Source organism: Abrus precatorius, unplaced genomic scaffold (assembly GCF_003935025.1).
Source record: "Abrus precatorius isolate BTA unplaced genomic scaffold, Abrus_2018 Scaffold3, whole genome shotgun sequence".
NCBI lineage: Eukaryota > Viridiplantae > Streptophyta > Magnoliopsida > Fabales > Fabaceae > Abrus > Abrus precatorius.
The window spans coordinates 565,902-582,068 of record NW_020874373.1 but is presented as its reverse complement, the minus strand read 5'-3'; the positions used below and the strand labels follow the sequence as shown (position 1 = coordinate 582,068).

The window sequence follows — 16,167 nt, the reverse complement described above, 5'->3', positions numbered from 1 at the left end:
TAAAAAATAACAAGCATTAACCGCTGAAAAGACAAATAAAAATAAATTGTATTAAGCACCAAAATAACTAAAATACAATTACGAATTAGTCAAAATGATTTTTTTCTTCAGTGGTATAACTTAAGCTTACACTAAACCTGTGCTCCAAATTCCCTAAAATATTCAAATTACCTAAAATATCGAGTGAGAGAAAATTACAGGAAGCAAAAAGTGGCCATCTCATCTATTCATCTCAGTAATAACTCCCCCCGTAATAGGCCTGAGGAGCTGCAGCAGGTTGTGCATAATTTTGTTGAGGAAGTGCCGGCTGAAATTCAGACAACTGATTAACACTCAATACAATTCGAAATGAGACTATAATAAAACAATTACATTGTTCCCCCTCGGCGACTCAAATATTTCCCTTATTTTTCAAGTTCCCCTTCTTCAATGCAACAAAATTACAATAAACGCTCCCATAAACGACATTTGGAAAACAAAAATGACAGAAACACAACAGAACCGTACTCATTAAACACAGCATATCAGGGGAAATATCTCAATAAAACTGCTTTACCTGTACAGGATATGTAGGAGGATAGGCTCCGTAAGCAGTACTTTGCGGAACTGATGTAGGCAATTGAGGGTTTGCGTAGTTGCCCCCATATCCAGCATAAGCCCCATAGGAAGCCTGCTTCAAATCAGAATGAATCAGTTCAAAACAAATATGACCTGATAAACCAGCTTTAAAAAGCAGATAAAATGACAACATAGACCACAAAACAACAAAATAGGTTCAGTTAAAGATCCATTACATAATGAATTAGCAGTAACACCTATATCAATGCATACATTATATAATATAATAAATGCACAAACACACAAGTAAAACAAAATGTTACCTCAGAATACTGATATATCATTTCTGTTAGGACCATGGAAGAAGAACATATGATTGATACTAATAAGAGACTTAAAGTGTGGAGAGTGTATGTTAGGAGGAAGGGAAGGAAGGAGCCAACTGCTAGTTACTTGTTAATATGGTTAATAGAACAGTTAGTTGTTAATATGGTTAATAGATCCTTTAAATAGAGTTAGATTCTGAACTAGGGGGACTTTTGGTTTTTTGCTGTAAAAATACAGTTAGGGAGAATTGTTCTCTGTATAGGAGCAGGGATAGCTCTGGAGGATTCTAGTAATCCTGATTCTTTTCAAAGGGGTTAATAACAATTGTCAATATTCTTCAGTCTTTTTATTGATTTTACTTCTTAGACCCTAACAATTTCAGTTCATGAAAACTGCAAGCATAAAAAATAGATAAAGTGTATTCATGACATGATTTTCATGTAGATAAAGATGCATGAATCAGTCTTATATAGCTGCAAGGCATGTTTAAGTTAAATTGCAACATGATTTAAAAGCAGAAACTCTAATTCAACTATGCCAATATGCTGCTTTGCAACACTGGTTTTATGGACAGGTTTGTGTCACACCTTACATGTCCACATCCATTTCTAAGTATTAACAACAGAAACCATTAATATTGCAGTTTTCTGATTAATAAGTGTAACAAACAGAAGTGGAAAGCATTACAGTTTGACACACCAACTAGCTTCCAAAAGAAGCTCTCCTAGGTCACATGAAAAACCCCATGCGCACAAAATACTGCCAAATAAGAGGAAAAAGTATTCTACCTGCTGGGTGTAGCCAGCAGTCCATTGTTGTCCTTGTGCTTGTGTGACTGGTGGCCAACTTTGAGGTTGTACTCCATAATTAGTCCATTGGTTCTGAGCATTTGGATATGCACCCATCAGGGATTGGGCAGGTGATTGAACAGAGTAATTTCTTGGCACTTTCGTTTTATCGGAAGCCAAGAAGTCCTCAGCATGACGTTTTTTCAATTCCGACATACTTCTATGCGGCAAAAACAATTTAGCATGCCTATCCTCGGCCCTCTTGATAGATTGAACATCTCCAAAGAGATTTAAAAACTGGAAAATAAACAGTTCATGATAAATTAATACCCTCCTAAGCTATAACTTGGAAGGTAAAATACAAAAGGAGCAGGCAGGCCTTTCAAGAAACAGAAACACAAAGATATAACAATTTCTTTGAAAATAAAAACAAAACATCATAAAATAAGTGTACCATACAGTTGAAAATGTATTAAATTAAGGTAGTTATAAACCAGACAATACAATGAACATGCATCATGTAGCAACTGGCCATTATGGTACACTTATTTGATGATCAAGATTAGCTCCTCAGATGATCCTACTTGATACACCTCCACACTCGTGTGCATGTTAGCAATGTTTTTATCCAATCAACAATACACTTTTACACTTATTGCATAACATCACTTCAATTAAGTAAATATAAAACTTATTTCATTTTAAGTTACCTATGATTAATCATTTAGTTAGTTATACTTAATCATACTTACCACAAACCCATAGGTTAAGAATAGGTACATTGTTAGTAAAATAAGTTACATATTTGTTTATTGGGAAGGGAAGTGATGTGATTTGCGTGTTTCGAATAGGAAACCGGAAATAGATCTGGTCTGACATGTATTTTTCGATGTATTATTGTTTCTCTAACATTTTTACATGTCCCTTTCATGCCCATCCCCTCTCTTCCTCCTCGAATTAAGTTTTAAGTAACTAGTTACTTGTACTTATACGCAACAGTTGGTCTGATACATAATTGAGCCCAAAGAACAAACCAGTTTCAAAATGAGGGCCTAGCATTACTCAATAACAACAAGGCCTTGTATCATTGAGCAGAGTCGGTTACCGTACATGGATCAATCAACCCAGCACACAATGAAAACAAAATTCCAGCAAAACCACCGAGTTTACAAGAAACAATTATTACTAATAAACTCACACGTGCACACACACACAAAAACTTTCTTCCTCAAACAAACATTTAAAAAGCATTCTCCTTATAAGGACTTACCTCTAGAAAAATACTAGAAAGATCCTCACGCTCAGTTGCACTAGCTACACCAGAGCTCTCTGGGTTAGGCATTATGAATTTAACAACCAATGACTCCAGAAAGTCAATATCAACTCTTTTTGGCAAGGGTTGAATGGCCTCAAAATGCAATAAAGCCTGCATGTAACATGGAATTAAAGAATCACCTTAGATTTGAGGAACAGTTGGAAATACAAAGATAAGAATCTCCAACTGGATAATAAAAGTGAATTTAGAGCCTGGAAAGTAAAAAGGAGAAGAGAACCTCAAGTAGTGGCTTTGACAACACAACATTCTCAAGCCCATCAACCAGAATCTGTCTTGCCTTCTCCGCATTCCCAGAAGCCTAATGACAATGTGAAACAGAAGGATTTTAGGAACAAGACAAGATCATTTCCACATATTTCATCTACACAACCAGAGGCATAAAACTACAAAAATTGTTAAACAAAGAATAGTACTTCTAAATTAGAAATTGTCATTCTTTTCATAGAATTATCCGGATGCTTTATTTATTGGAAAATAGATGCACTCAAAGAATAAAGATCATTATCATTTAATGGAATGCAGTCAGGTTAGCTACAAAAGAAGCTAAATTTAATTAATGGAACTATCAGTAGTAAACCTTCTAAAAAACCAAGGGAAGAATTAGAATTGAAAAAAAATAAAAAATGCATTTCAAACATAAGAACAATGAAATAAGAGTATTTGTGTGCAAATATGTTACCAAATATACAAATCGAGAATACTGTGCAAACAACATTGGCAATGTTTGTGAATGTTCTTTTCCTTTCTCAATAGCAATGGCCTGTTCATACAAAGAAAAAGCATCCTCCAACTTTCCCTGTAACATCAATGAATGGAAAAGCTCTAAACAATTCAAATTAAAATTAAAATTAACTCACAATCTAAAAACACTTTTGTAATTCAGCGTACCAGTCTGTGTTCCATATTAGCATGCTTGATTATTGCTTCAAGAAGACCGGGAGAAATTTCAGAATGCACAAGTTGGTATGCAGCTCTAGCACCATCTATATCTCCAACCTGCTCCTTGAACCGAGCACAAAAAAGATGTATCTCCGGTTGTCTCTGCATAGTAACAAACAAAACAAAATGACTATATTACAGAAAAATTAAGTGGATTTCCTCTCTGGCACAATATGTGTGAATTATGTTTGTCGTGTACATAACCAGACAACATGCTAATTATGCTTATGATTGGAACACCTTTTGGAACAGGCAGCAATCATCATATATTTCTTTAGGATGAAACAAGATTCTAAACAGATAAATACACAGACAGACATCATCACTAAACGCCCTTATTCTAAAGCATCAGCAATAACTAACTACTTTTGCTTGAATGAGACACACATGTTTGAGTGCATATCACAACCCAAGTTCCAGTTTCATGAACTATTACACCAGTCAGAGTCAACCATTTATTCATGTAAAAACCAGCATCAACAAGTGGCGGTTATTTACTGCAGTATATTAGATATATTACTTTTCATTAAAGCTTAAAAAGTGTAGGGATGCATATAACTTAAAATGTAGCAACCAATTACCAACCCTACAACTGACATTTATTAAAAAATTACCTTAACAAAGACTTGGGTTGCTCGAGCAAGGACATTATTTGCAAGATCCATGCTTCCACTGGCTTCCATACACAAAACATACCGTATCCAGTACTCAGGGTAATTGGCACATGCAATTACACATCTCTCATACAACTTGACAATCTAAATCATACACAAGACAAAACAATGTTGTAAAATTTGTCACTGGCGACTAATACACAAGCAAAATCAATAATATAAAGCATAAAAGAAAAATACAAAGCATCAAGAAATACTCCTTAGCGGGACAGAGAGGCCCCTCAAATATGAAAGGAGGGACCCTCCTTGCCTGAGAGAGATGATTAGGAAGATTAGAAGACACCTGCATGCATAACATTCGCATTTTAAAAAGAATAAACTTTTACAAACACATGATGAACCTAGAATGTCCACTGACAAATTAGGGTTTGAAGTACTTAGCCTCAAGAAACCAAATTGAAGGCCCATGCTTTAGTCTCAGTTCAATTTCCCCATTAAAAAGTTGCTTCATCCAACGGATTAGCCAATAAAACATATGATACAACAGATATCACGTGCTGTAAGTCAATCTATAACAAGAAAATCTAGGAACAAACTGCACACTTATCAGAAATCAGCTCATTTACCTTGCTTAAGTCACCTTCCCGTTCTATAAAGTCCAGATAGTTATGCCAATTCTCAAGCTCTCCAACATTAAGGGGCCGAACATGAAAATAGGGCCTCCTGATAGCTGTTTCAAAACCAATGATCTTAGAATCAAACTCTTTAGCTTTCTTATACAGCTCTTCTCTAATGGCGATATACTTCTCCAACTCGTCTGCTTCTGTTAAGCCAGCACTTACAGATTTAGGAGAATGTTCCGCCCCATCAGGACGAACCTCTCCCTCAACTGCTTGGCCAGTAGCCTCGGAAACTACACCTGCCGCGGCAGCAGCTTCATCAGCAGTGCGTAATTCTGACAAAGGTCGATTTCCAGCTAGCTCCTTAAAGCTGAAACACCATTACCACCAAGGAAGTAATATTAAACCCCAAAAAAAGGAGAGATGATGTACAAAATAAAAAATCAAGAAATTATTTTTTAAAACTATTGGGGAAGGGTAATAGCATTAAAACAAGTAATCACCTGCTGAAATACCGATCCAATTGCTGATTTGGATTTTCTAATATCCTGGTGTAAATCATGGCAAGACGGGCCCAGTCCTGCTGCATGTACTCATATTCAATGTATTTATCCCAAAGGGGAAAAGAATAATAATCTGTTCCAACGTAAGCTAATCCTCGTTCAAAAAGCCTGAAACATGTGAACACACAGTTCTGGTTAACATGTGACCTGAAGCATCTATTTACTGATGCACATCCATATATGGGAGACAGCAGCACTAGTGCTGAAGGAGAACAAACAAATCACTCGTAACATCATATAAGACATCCAAACGCTGCATTTACCTTCCTGCAATAAATCATACTATGTCCGAGAAATGGAGCAGTCATAGAGGCCATCTTAGCCCTTAACCAGACGAGATCTTCCCAGCAGCAATTTGCAATTGATGCACCTCAAGAGTGTCAAAGATAAAGACAGCTACCATTCCAACAAGGGAAAAAAACTACTGAACTATAGATTTTGAAATAAATAGAAGTATGTTGGGGAAAATGGCCCTACAAGTTTCAAACTACCATAACTAGTAGACTCAAAACCAAGGATTTAAACATCAGAATGGAAAACATTCTGATATGCAATCCCATCAAAGCTTTCCCGCCATATAAGGGAGATACCACTGTTGCACGGATTCTGAAATTAGGTTAGAAAGCAGGCAAGAAACAACTGAGCCTAGTGAATGGAAAATCAGATCAAAATCTCCCAAATGCAAAAAACAATGGCAACCATAAACATCCATTACCTACGAACTGTATCTGGATCCCCATATGTGCTGATAGCAAATATACAATAATGCAACCACATGTCCACTGAGTATGTAATCCCTTGAACAGCACGTTCGTACACTTCAACAACTTTATCCACAGAGCCAAGACGTGCCTCATGGTCAGCATATTTCTTCCAATAACCATAGCACAAGGGAAACTCTGCTAGAAAAGCATCATAAACTCTTCGAATCTTCAAAATATTGTCCTTCAATGGAGAAATCATTAATGAATAAGTTTCTTAAGCATTAGAACACAAAATACGAACTTGATAAAACACACAATTACGCCATCAACCGAACATGCATTTCCAGAATAGGAGGAGCTATTTGGTTTCAGAAAATATTTTCTATTTTCATTTACTGTTTCTATTCTGTTTCCTGTTTTCGATATTTGTTCAAGAAACACTGAAAACAACTTTTTTCTGTTTTAACTGTTTCCTGTACAGATCATAGAAAACATAATGAAAATAAAGTGACAGTGTTGTAATTAAAAGTGAAAAAAAAAATTCTAGAAATCAAAGAGACCTTAGGCTTCCAAAGAATGACGTAGACAAAAGGAGGGAAAAAAGGATGTTATTTGGTAGGTACAGCTAAAGAACATTCTTTCTAAAATGCATCTAACAAATTACAAAACACAGCTATTTGATTGTCCATTGCAAATCAAACAACAAAGAAATCGACCACAAAACTTTGTATACAATATTGACACATTTAATAAATAATACAAAAGAAAAAGAGATACAGATTTATAAATATATATTATTAATTGTCTTAGCACACATAATTTATACCATCATAATAGTACATATACTGTATGTTTGTATCATATATTTAACAAATCTGAAAGCAATGTGAATCAGTCATTTATTTAAAGTCCGCCTTATAATACTGCCACATACTAATAGTTAAATGAGTAACAGGAATAACAAAAATATCTCAGAATTCTCGAAAGAGAAACCTCACATGCATTTGAGCTTAAGTCAACATTAACAATTAAGAGAATCAAAAAAGTTTTTATCACATAATAACCAGAGATACAAGATACATACCAGTAACAATCCACCCATCCAACTTTACACCCCTACCCCAACAAAAGAAGAGTAATCCCACCCCCTATATACAATGATGGATACAACAAACATGGCATACTCAAAAAAGACATTGCATCAAATAACTCAATGGCCATTGAAATAGACATGTACTAAGCTCCTAGTCAGTGTCAAAAGAAATATGTGAATACTAGTGCATCCCACATGGAATTCAAGTCAGCATAACATACCTCTGCGACCTTCTCTGTCTCTTCAATCAAGGCAGTCCAAGCAGTGAAATCTAAAGAATTAGCTCTTACAATATTCCACAATCGATCTTCTTCAGCAGACAAGGAAGCTGCTAATGGTGAGAACAAATGAACAGGATAAAATCATAATTTGGTTTGATAGGCACATGTTGGTAAAAAATTGCAATAGCATTGCCAAAAAAATATTGAAAGAAAGCATTGGATTAGTAACATAAAACGCATCCTTCAACAGAAAAGTTTCAGCATCAATTTTATTTATTACAATAACTGAAGGAAAAAATAGTTGCAGAAGTGGCTCAAAACATATGATTTAAAAATTACTAAACCAAAATAACAATTCTTCTGCATTAGTCAACCATTTAAATCAAATCAATTTTTAAATACACAAGCTCATTTATACACAAAATACAGCTATTCATTTTATCAATGATTGAGAACCACGTCAAATTATAAATTGATGCTTGGCTAAATATCAAGCCACTTGAAACTAAAGTGAACTGAAATACCATAATAGCATTATATGTCTACTCTGCTAGTCCTGATATGCTGGGTACAAACTATTCCACTGATAATGTGTGTGTGCCTGACCTGAATTAAATACTTGCTAGCTAATAAACCACTTAAACCTTAGGCTTGACACTTGATTAAGTTCTGCACCTAATGTTAACATTTGCTACTGATTTTTTTGGCACAAAATTTATATAACAGTTAAGCAGGGATTACTTTATTACTAACATATATAAGTAACGGTCAAAATCATACCATAACCATCTGTAAGCTGTTTCTCATCAGCTTGTCCATCAACACTCTCCAACGCATTCCCGTTTTCAAGTCCTGCTACATTTGCTGCTGCACTGACAACACCGCCATTTAGGGATGAATTGTAAGCAGAAACTATATTAGATTCTGTTGCCATGTTTCCGAGCCCAGTGGACGCCTCACTAGCATCAGTCACTCCAGCAGTTTGCTTGGAATCATCGTTTGCATTGAATTGAGCTTGTTGTAGAACAGAATTAGGATCCCCAGCATAAGTATTCCCATTCCCATCACCAACATTAGAATAACCATAACTGTAAGCTGGATGGGCCTGAGCAGCTTCTCCAGCAGACTCACCAACGGCAGCACCTGCCTCAGGAACAGGATTCGACGCACTGTCAGCATAACCAGCCGAAGCATAAGCCTCGGCGGCAGATGTTTCTGTAACTACTGATTCGCTATCTCCCATGCTTGAACAGAAGGTCTTAACCTTCACCGGAAAAATCAGAAAACATGTATTAGAAAAGAATAACCAAAGTGCCGAGGACGCTGAACGCAAAACCTGAATTAAAAAGTAGATTCCTAATTTCCTAAGCCCTAGGAGAGCACGATGATCACAATATAAAATCGTAGTAACGACAATTCGAAATGCAAGATCGACAACACCAGAGAATCTAATGCGGACATCATCAGAATACAGCATTTGGAATTAAGCAAATAGTAACAGCAACACATTCAAATATGTTTTCTAATCTACTAAAATCCCTAGGGTTTCATACCCTAAACCCTAATCGAAAGTGGAGGGAACACTCGAAGTACCTCAAAGGAGAGCAACGGCTTCCCGGCAGAGAAGAGAGAGAACTTTTATTTGTTACGAAGACGAAAATTGGAACTCCAGTTGCTTCCGGTGGCTGTTTTTGGTGGTAAATCGAGAATTGGAATTTGAGAAATAGGGCACCAAAAATGTGAGGTGCTGCTTTTATATAGCGGAGTAGTAGGAGCTGGCGGCTCCATGGCACATGATGCTCCTGTTAGATCTGACGCCGTCCGTGGTGGATAATGCTGCGATCTGAACCGTTGATTAGGCTTGGGATTGTGCAGTGTAGATTGAGCAACAACCATGCCTTCATTTGCAATGGGCTTTTTGTTTATTAGCCTAGTTGTGGCCCTGACAAGTGGCTCCTGGATTCGTGGCATTTGTGCTTTCATACAGCACATACATTTTAATTAATATTATTGTATATTTCAATTTTATTAATAAATAATATTAACATAACAACACATAAGAATAATTGTTCATAAATTTTGTCTTAATTTACCGTTAATATATATTAAAAAAATTATCCCTGCCCATAATTCTACCTGATTCAGATAGGATTATTTTTAGTAAAATATTTTTATAATTTTTATTTATTAAAAATAAAATAATAACAGCCAATGATTCATCAGAAAATTATAAAACATTTTATAATAAAGATTATTAAAACTTTACAAGAAGTATCTTACAAATAAGATAAAAGGGAGTAATTCTTGTCCATTAATGATATGGATAGATACTTTATTATCAATAGTATATTTTGTTTAAGTTAATTTTGAAAAATAATTGAAAAAATAAAAAACATTATAATGGGAAATTCGATAAGTTTATCATATCCCATGTTTAGACAAATATATCGGAAATAAATGTTTTAAACATAAAGATTTTATCACAATTTACTTTCATTTGAGGCTAAATACACAAACATACAATTAGCAAGGAAAAATAAATACACAAACATATAGGATGAAAAATGTTTGAAAGGAAAACGTCAATTATAATAAATATACAATAAAATATTAAATTTAAATAAAAAACTTTATAATAAAAATATTAATTTTAATTCTTAAATTTAAATGTAAACATTGAATAACAAAAAATTTATAATTTAAAAAAATATTGATTATATTTTCACATCTTTAAAAGAATAATTATTTATTAATATTTAAACTCAATTCTGAAAAACAAGACTAATAAAACAATAAAAAAAAAGTTGCAGAAGTTACAAAAATTAAGATAATTAAAAATATTTTTGTAACAGACGTGTGTCCTTTTTGTAGCATCGATGACTTCCGTTCTTTTGCTAAACGATACTGAATAGCGAATCCTATAATGCATCACGACGTTACTCAAATAAACGTTCCCCATTATTGGCATTCTTTCATCCCCTTGCCTGTAGGCACAGATGTATTTCGCTAACTCATTATTTATTCACACGAGTAAATAAGTTTTATTAATAATAAATATAAAGTATTTATTTTAAAATATAAATTTATTATAATTACAAAGAAACAAAAATATACAACAATTAATATCCCGTGTCTCTCTGCTGCTGCTGCTTTCTTTATTGTTTTGATTACCTGGCTGGTGGCTGGCATTTTCTCTTGCAATTATATTAGATTTAATACTTTTTTTTAATATATATTTTTATTGCATTAAAAGTCATTTAACTATAAAATTAATCACCGGTAAACACAGATCAATTCACGGGAATTATTTCAGTTTATTCTGTTATCTCAGATTTAAAATTTAAGTAGATATAATTATGTTATAGTTTAAAAAGTATCTATAAATGGAATCAGTAAAAATATTTGTACATTTATTTATTTATTTTATATTGAAAGAAAAAGATATAAAATAAAAAGATCATGAGCCAATCTTGTACTTAGGTTTTACACCTGTCTCTTTATTCTTTAATGAGTTGCCCTGATGTAGACCTCCACTTCCCTAATCATTAGCAGCCACAAACCTTGCCATTCTTCCCCGCTACTTTCGATATCAAGCCACGTTTCCATTAGCAATGGTATTTTATTTTATTTTTTCACCTTTCTTCCTTCTTTTTTCCCCACTTTTTATGCCTGATGTTTCTTATGTGTTATTAGGCGCATTAAAAAAAGAAGAAAGGTTTTATGGTCCAATGCATAGTATGGTAACACCTTTTAAGACCACTTCTCATTGCTTAATAACTAAGGAAAAAATTGCACTTGGGTAACATTTACTACCTTACACAAGTATACATCTTCCAGAGAATGACACCAGACATCCAATGAGAATTGTACCACTCACTGTAGCTAGCAATATACGTTAATTATATGCATTATTGTTTTCCTTTCAAAAAGTAATTTAAGTGTTAAATTTAGTTAGTTATATTATTTAATAATTTTATGAATTTAATGGTTGGTTCAAATGTTTTTACTAAGTAAATTAATTTTGCAAAATTGTATATAAATATAAAATTAATAAATACTCTATCATATTATTTTATTTTAATAGATATTATACTTTTAAACTAAAAAATCAAATTTTAAACACCATACTTACAATTTTTAAAAATATATAAAAAATGATATACATAATTATTAAGATGATATAAAAAAATTTAATTTGTAACCATACTCTCATTAAAGTTTGATACATGGTGTCAATAAATTATGATTCCTTATAAGAGTAGTGCAAGAAACGTTGTTATTATTTAAAAATAAAATAACTAATTAAAGATAGATTTTATTAAAATTTAAATTATTTTCACCTACAATTATAAGATATAAACTTATTTATTCAATATAAATATTTTAAAGATTTATCATAAAATTATTTTAAAACTTACTTCCGTAATAAGATATTTTAAATAAATAGATAAATTTATCTTTAAACATTTTAGTAAGTCCAAAATTATATATATTCCAGCAAACTTAATATTTAAATAGAATTTTAAAATATTTTTAATAAATAATATATATGTATATATTATACCAAACTTTAAATTAAATTGACCCATGTTATTTTATGCATACCTTAATGGTGTTTTATTTTTTTTGTTCAATGCCGGCATCATAGAAATATCTCATTGATTTAATGAGAAAAAATGGAGTGTTTACGAGAAATATAACAAATGTGGTGATCCATGTTACAGAAAATATTTTTTATATTTTTATTTTAATTATAAAATCGTCATCACATTTTTATTATATCTTATATTTTAAAATATTTATAAAAAATGTTACTTTTTAAATATTTTTGTATAATTTTTTAAAATACAAAAAATGTGACAAATTTATAATTTAAAATAAAAATATAAAACGTTTTTCAGAACTAAACAACCAATAAAATTGGAGTTAAGAGGGTAGCAAGGAGAGGTAAGCATTAAACAATAAAGCCAAGATGTAAAACACTTTATTTCTTTAGTCTTTTGGATGGGGGTATTCCAAATAACCTTGAGTTGCATATAGCATATACTTATAGACACTTAATAAATTTTTTCTTTTTACCTTCAACATCTATTGTTTTGCCTCCTCTCAGATGCACATGATGCTGGATTTGGGAGAGGGTATGCATGGCAATGGGCAAGTAAAGCAACAACTCAAAGTGCATTAGAGCAAGAAAAAAGGTGTTATCTCATTGCTAAAGTCATCATATAAGTGGGGACACAGATCTATCACACAGCACCCAATAAACTTGTGTGGCACCCTTCACTTTCTCCCCATTCATACCGCAAATCGGATTCACTCATCATAAGAATTTGGTTTGATCAGAACTATACAAAAGCACAAGGTATATTCTTCACCTAAGATGTTAAAAAACTAGATCTATGAATCCCTGAGGTATATACATACATGCAATCCAAATCAACCTCGACGCTTCCCACCTCTTTTCTTCAACACTGATTTGAGAAACAACAAACAAACAATCAAGAATCCCACAGCTGCAACCCCTCCCACCGCAAGAGCCACTGTCCTCTCAATGTGTTGATGCCCTCCTGACCCTGGTCCAATTAAACACCAAAAAAATTCAATCTTTTATTCATTTCTGACCAAACAACCAACCACAACCACAAATCTTGCACATATAGAGAGACCCAACTACCCAGATCCTTCCTCAACCCCACTTCTTAAATCCCACAATTAATACCATGTCATATTGTGAATATAATATATAATATACATAATACATTTCATTTTTTATCCCATAAGATTAATTTTCCCTTCCTTAGGCTCATTGTGATATAATAAAACAATTGAAAAAAGATACATAATGATTAATCTCAATTGCTTCACCTGGAGAAGATGACATGGTGGGGACTCCATTGGGGTAAAAGCTATAACTAATATAACAATTTTGGAGATAAATTTGTGCAGAAATCGAGTCACCACACTGAACCTTAGCCTGTTCCTCAGCACTCTTGATACAACCCCCACAATCCCCATTTCCCAAATCACCCTCACACTGCCCCAACACATAGAGACTCTGATAACTCCCAGTGTAAAACAAGCTTCCACTACCTTGAACACCATTTTCCACCATCTCAAACGCCGAGTCCCTCCTCGCTTCAAACCCACCACCGTCACTAACCTTCTTGGATCCACAAACCTTGTACAACAACTGAGTCTGAGGAACTTGCTTGAATCCGACCACCTCGTACCTGAGGTAACACCCGCTGAGCTGGACCCTTGCCGCTGCCACGTCACCACAGAGCTTGTCCAGCATGGAAGGAATCTTGCTGACGCAGTTGTAGCAATCGGAGTTGGTGAGATCCCCTCTGCATTGGTAAACGCCGGTGATGCCGCTCTGGGTGGTGGCGGCGAAACCCTTTTGCCCTGACTCTGCCACCAGAGAATCTAACAACGGTTTCAGGTTTTGGGAATATGGGTCTTGTAGTTTCTGGTCAGCACAACCTTTGTACACCAAGTTTGTGGTGTCCAAGGCTGAGGCTAGTGTAGGATCAAGAAGGGGAACCGAAACTGTTAAGAGAATAAGAAAAGGGAACATACCCATTTGGGAGATTGGAATGAAAGACATTTTTTTTATTATTTTTCCATGAAGGGAGGTTTATGATGAGAGAGGGTTTCTTTGGTGCTCTTTGTTTTCATTTATATGCAACTGTTACCTGAAACTCGTAGTAGTAGAGCCGTTATGGTGGGTTTTAATTTTTCTGAGCTTCCTAAACTTGAATTAAGCGAATTAATCCTTGTTGATTAATGCTTAACCGAGAAAGAGAGAAACAGTTGATGAGTGTATATGGAAGTTGGCATGTTAGTGTTGAATTATTTGTGAATGAGGTTAAATTATTGGTGGCTTGATTAAAAATTGAGAAGTGATTACTGTGGCCTAAAAGGGGATGCGATTTGATGATTTGATTCTGTTGCTAATTTGGACATTAGTGTGAAGTTTGGGAAGTTTTTTTAACCAAAAGGAGTCAAAGGTAACTTTTGAATGCACCGAATCAAAATCAACAGAAAAATGATAATTTTTGCAGTCAGGGGTGGACCGTGTTCAGGTGCGGTACCGATGGGACCCACCACGGTCTGAACGCGTGGGCCCCCTCCGTAATGAGCTTCTAAAATATTTATTCTAAATTTTCAAATTATAGAAATCGAGTGCCTTCATTTTAAATTTATACATATTTTATTTTATTTTATCTTTTCAAACTAAATTTTAGTGTTTTGTCATATTTTATTAATAAAATAAAAGTTTGATAAAATTAAAAATTAAAAAATCAATATTTACAGTTTAAATATTAAAAGAGATATTTCATCGTATTGTACACAATATGTTACATTATAAAGTTACGTATATTTTACTAAATCACATGGTGTTATTTTTTATTTAATGGGGTTTATACACAAAATACTTAAAAATGGGTGAGAAATGTATTATTGGTTTTTTTTATTACATCCTACTCATTGTTATTTTTATAACACTGTTTGTACAGTGAAATTTAAGGGGAAAAATAGCAACCTTACATATAAAATATATTTTACTTTAGTTCTTTGTGTTGGAAAATAATGCAATAAAATATATATGATTTGTAAAATTATTGTAACATCTTGACTTAGTTGCCAAAGTGACGATACTATTTTTAAGAAATAAATTCGAGGTTTTATTTATTATAAATGGTAAAATAAGTAAAAAGTTATGTTTAAGTTTTAGATGTGAAATTAGTTAAAAGTTTATAATTATAGTTTGTAGAATTAAAATTATTTGATAACTAATTAATTTATGTTAAATGACTTAAAATAATATGTAATATTATATTTATACAATATTAAAATTAAATATTATTTATTTAAAACTAATTAAAAAATAATTATATGCAAAAATAAAAATTCTTTATATATATATTTGAACATGAAATAATATGATTTATATGTTTTCTTTAATCTCAAATACATTTGAGTATAAAAAATGAGAAACAGATAAAAATAAAAAAATACTAATCATTTTTTTTAAATGTGTTCTAAATGTAAAGAGAACAGAAGACAATAAAACTAATGCATGTATATTAAATTTTAATTGTATGGTAATTAATTTATTGATTTTTAAATAAAGAATATAAGTTAATTTTTAAAGTTAAATATTATTTTAAATTATATTTAAAAAAATTAATTTTTAAATATTATGACTTTTTATTTTTCATTTACTAAATTGTTATATAAATTTGTTAACCAAGTCAATAATTTATAAACACATAATTAAGCGATACGTTTGCTTTTACCAAGCACAACTTATATCTACAATAATTTTCAATATATCTACGTATGATAAAGACAATCATCTTCAATTAATTCAATTGTATAAAAACTTAATAATTATGCA

At 32.8% G+C, this 16,167-nt stretch overlaps 2 protein-coding genes across 9 annotated transcripts; both read right to left on the bottom strand.

The window, feature by feature from the left end:
• Window positions 1-9,493, bottom strand: LOC113861226 (pre-mRNA-processing factor 39). 8 transcript variants are annotated; one of them, XM_027493911.1, is made up of 16 exons: window positions 9,357-9,487; window positions 8,544-9,027; window positions 7,764-7,870; window positions 6,461-6,690; window positions 6,223-6,351; window positions 6,009-6,085; window positions 5,686-5,853; window positions 5,189-5,552; window positions 4,563-4,706; window positions 3,898-4,050; window positions 3,689-3,805; window positions 3,227-3,307; window positions 2,944-3,099; window positions 1,674-1,970; window positions 557-670; window positions 4-307 (listed from the first exon to the last, which is right to left on the bottom strand). In XM_027493911.1, exons 7-16 carry the CDS (start codon window positions 5,769-5,771, stop codon window positions 233-235), a joined length of 1,587 nt encoding a protein of 528 aa, XP_027349712.1. In that variant the 5' UTR covers window positions 5,772-5,853; window positions 6,009-6,085; window positions 6,223-6,351; window positions 6,461-6,690; window positions 7,764-7,870; window positions 8,544-9,027; window positions 9,357-9,487; the 3' UTR covers window positions 4-232. The 8 variants fall into 8 exon arrangements, with proteins under 8 accessions (XP_027349708.1, XP_027349705.1, XP_027349707.1 ...); XM_027493904.1 differs by lacking the exons at window positions 6,009-6,085; window positions 6,223-6,351 and adding an exon at window positions 4,873-4,905 and having other exon boundaries at window positions 2-307; window positions 9,357-9,488; XM_027493906.1 differs by lacking the exons at window positions 6,009-6,085; window positions 6,223-6,351 and having other exon boundaries at window positions 2-307; window positions 9,357-9,490.
• Window positions 9,494-13,118: 3,625 nt separating this feature from the next.
• LOC113863674 (cysteine-rich repeat secretory protein 56-like) lies at window positions 13,119-14,380 on the bottom strand. The gene is made up of 2 exons (XM_027497326.1): window positions 13,629-14,380; window positions 13,119-13,336 (listed from the first exon to the last, which is right to left on the bottom strand). Exons 1-2 carry the CDS (start codon window positions 14,368-14,370, stop codon window positions 13,200-13,202), a joined length of 879 nt encoding a protein of 292 aa, XP_027353127.1. The 5' UTR covers window positions 14,371-14,380; the 3' UTR covers window positions 13,119-13,199.
• Window positions 14,381-16,167: the final 1,787 nt, after the last annotated feature.

Bases quoted from the DNA above. Each gene is read 5' to 3' on its own strand.
- LOC113861226 (XM_027493904.1), bottom strand. From the start codon at position 9,006: ATGGGAGATAGCGAATCAGTAGTTACAGAAACATCTGCCGCCGAGGCT. The intron at 3,806-3,897 runs GTACGCTGAATT...TTGATGTTACAG, and splicing joins CTAATATGGAACACAGACTG to GGAAAGTTGGAGGATGCTTT. The intron at 308-556 runs GTAAAGCAGTTT...TCTGAATTTCAG, and splicing joins CTCCTACATATCCTGTACAG to CCGGCACTTCCTCAACAAAA.
- LOC113863674 (XM_027497326.1), bottom strand. From the start codon at position 14,370: ATGTCTTTCATTCCAATCTCCCAAATGGGTATGTTCCCTTTTCTTATT. The intron at 13,337-13,628 runs GTGAAGCAATTG...TAATTGGACCAG, and splicing joins CACCATGTCATCTTCTCCAG to GGTCAGGAGGGCATCAACAC.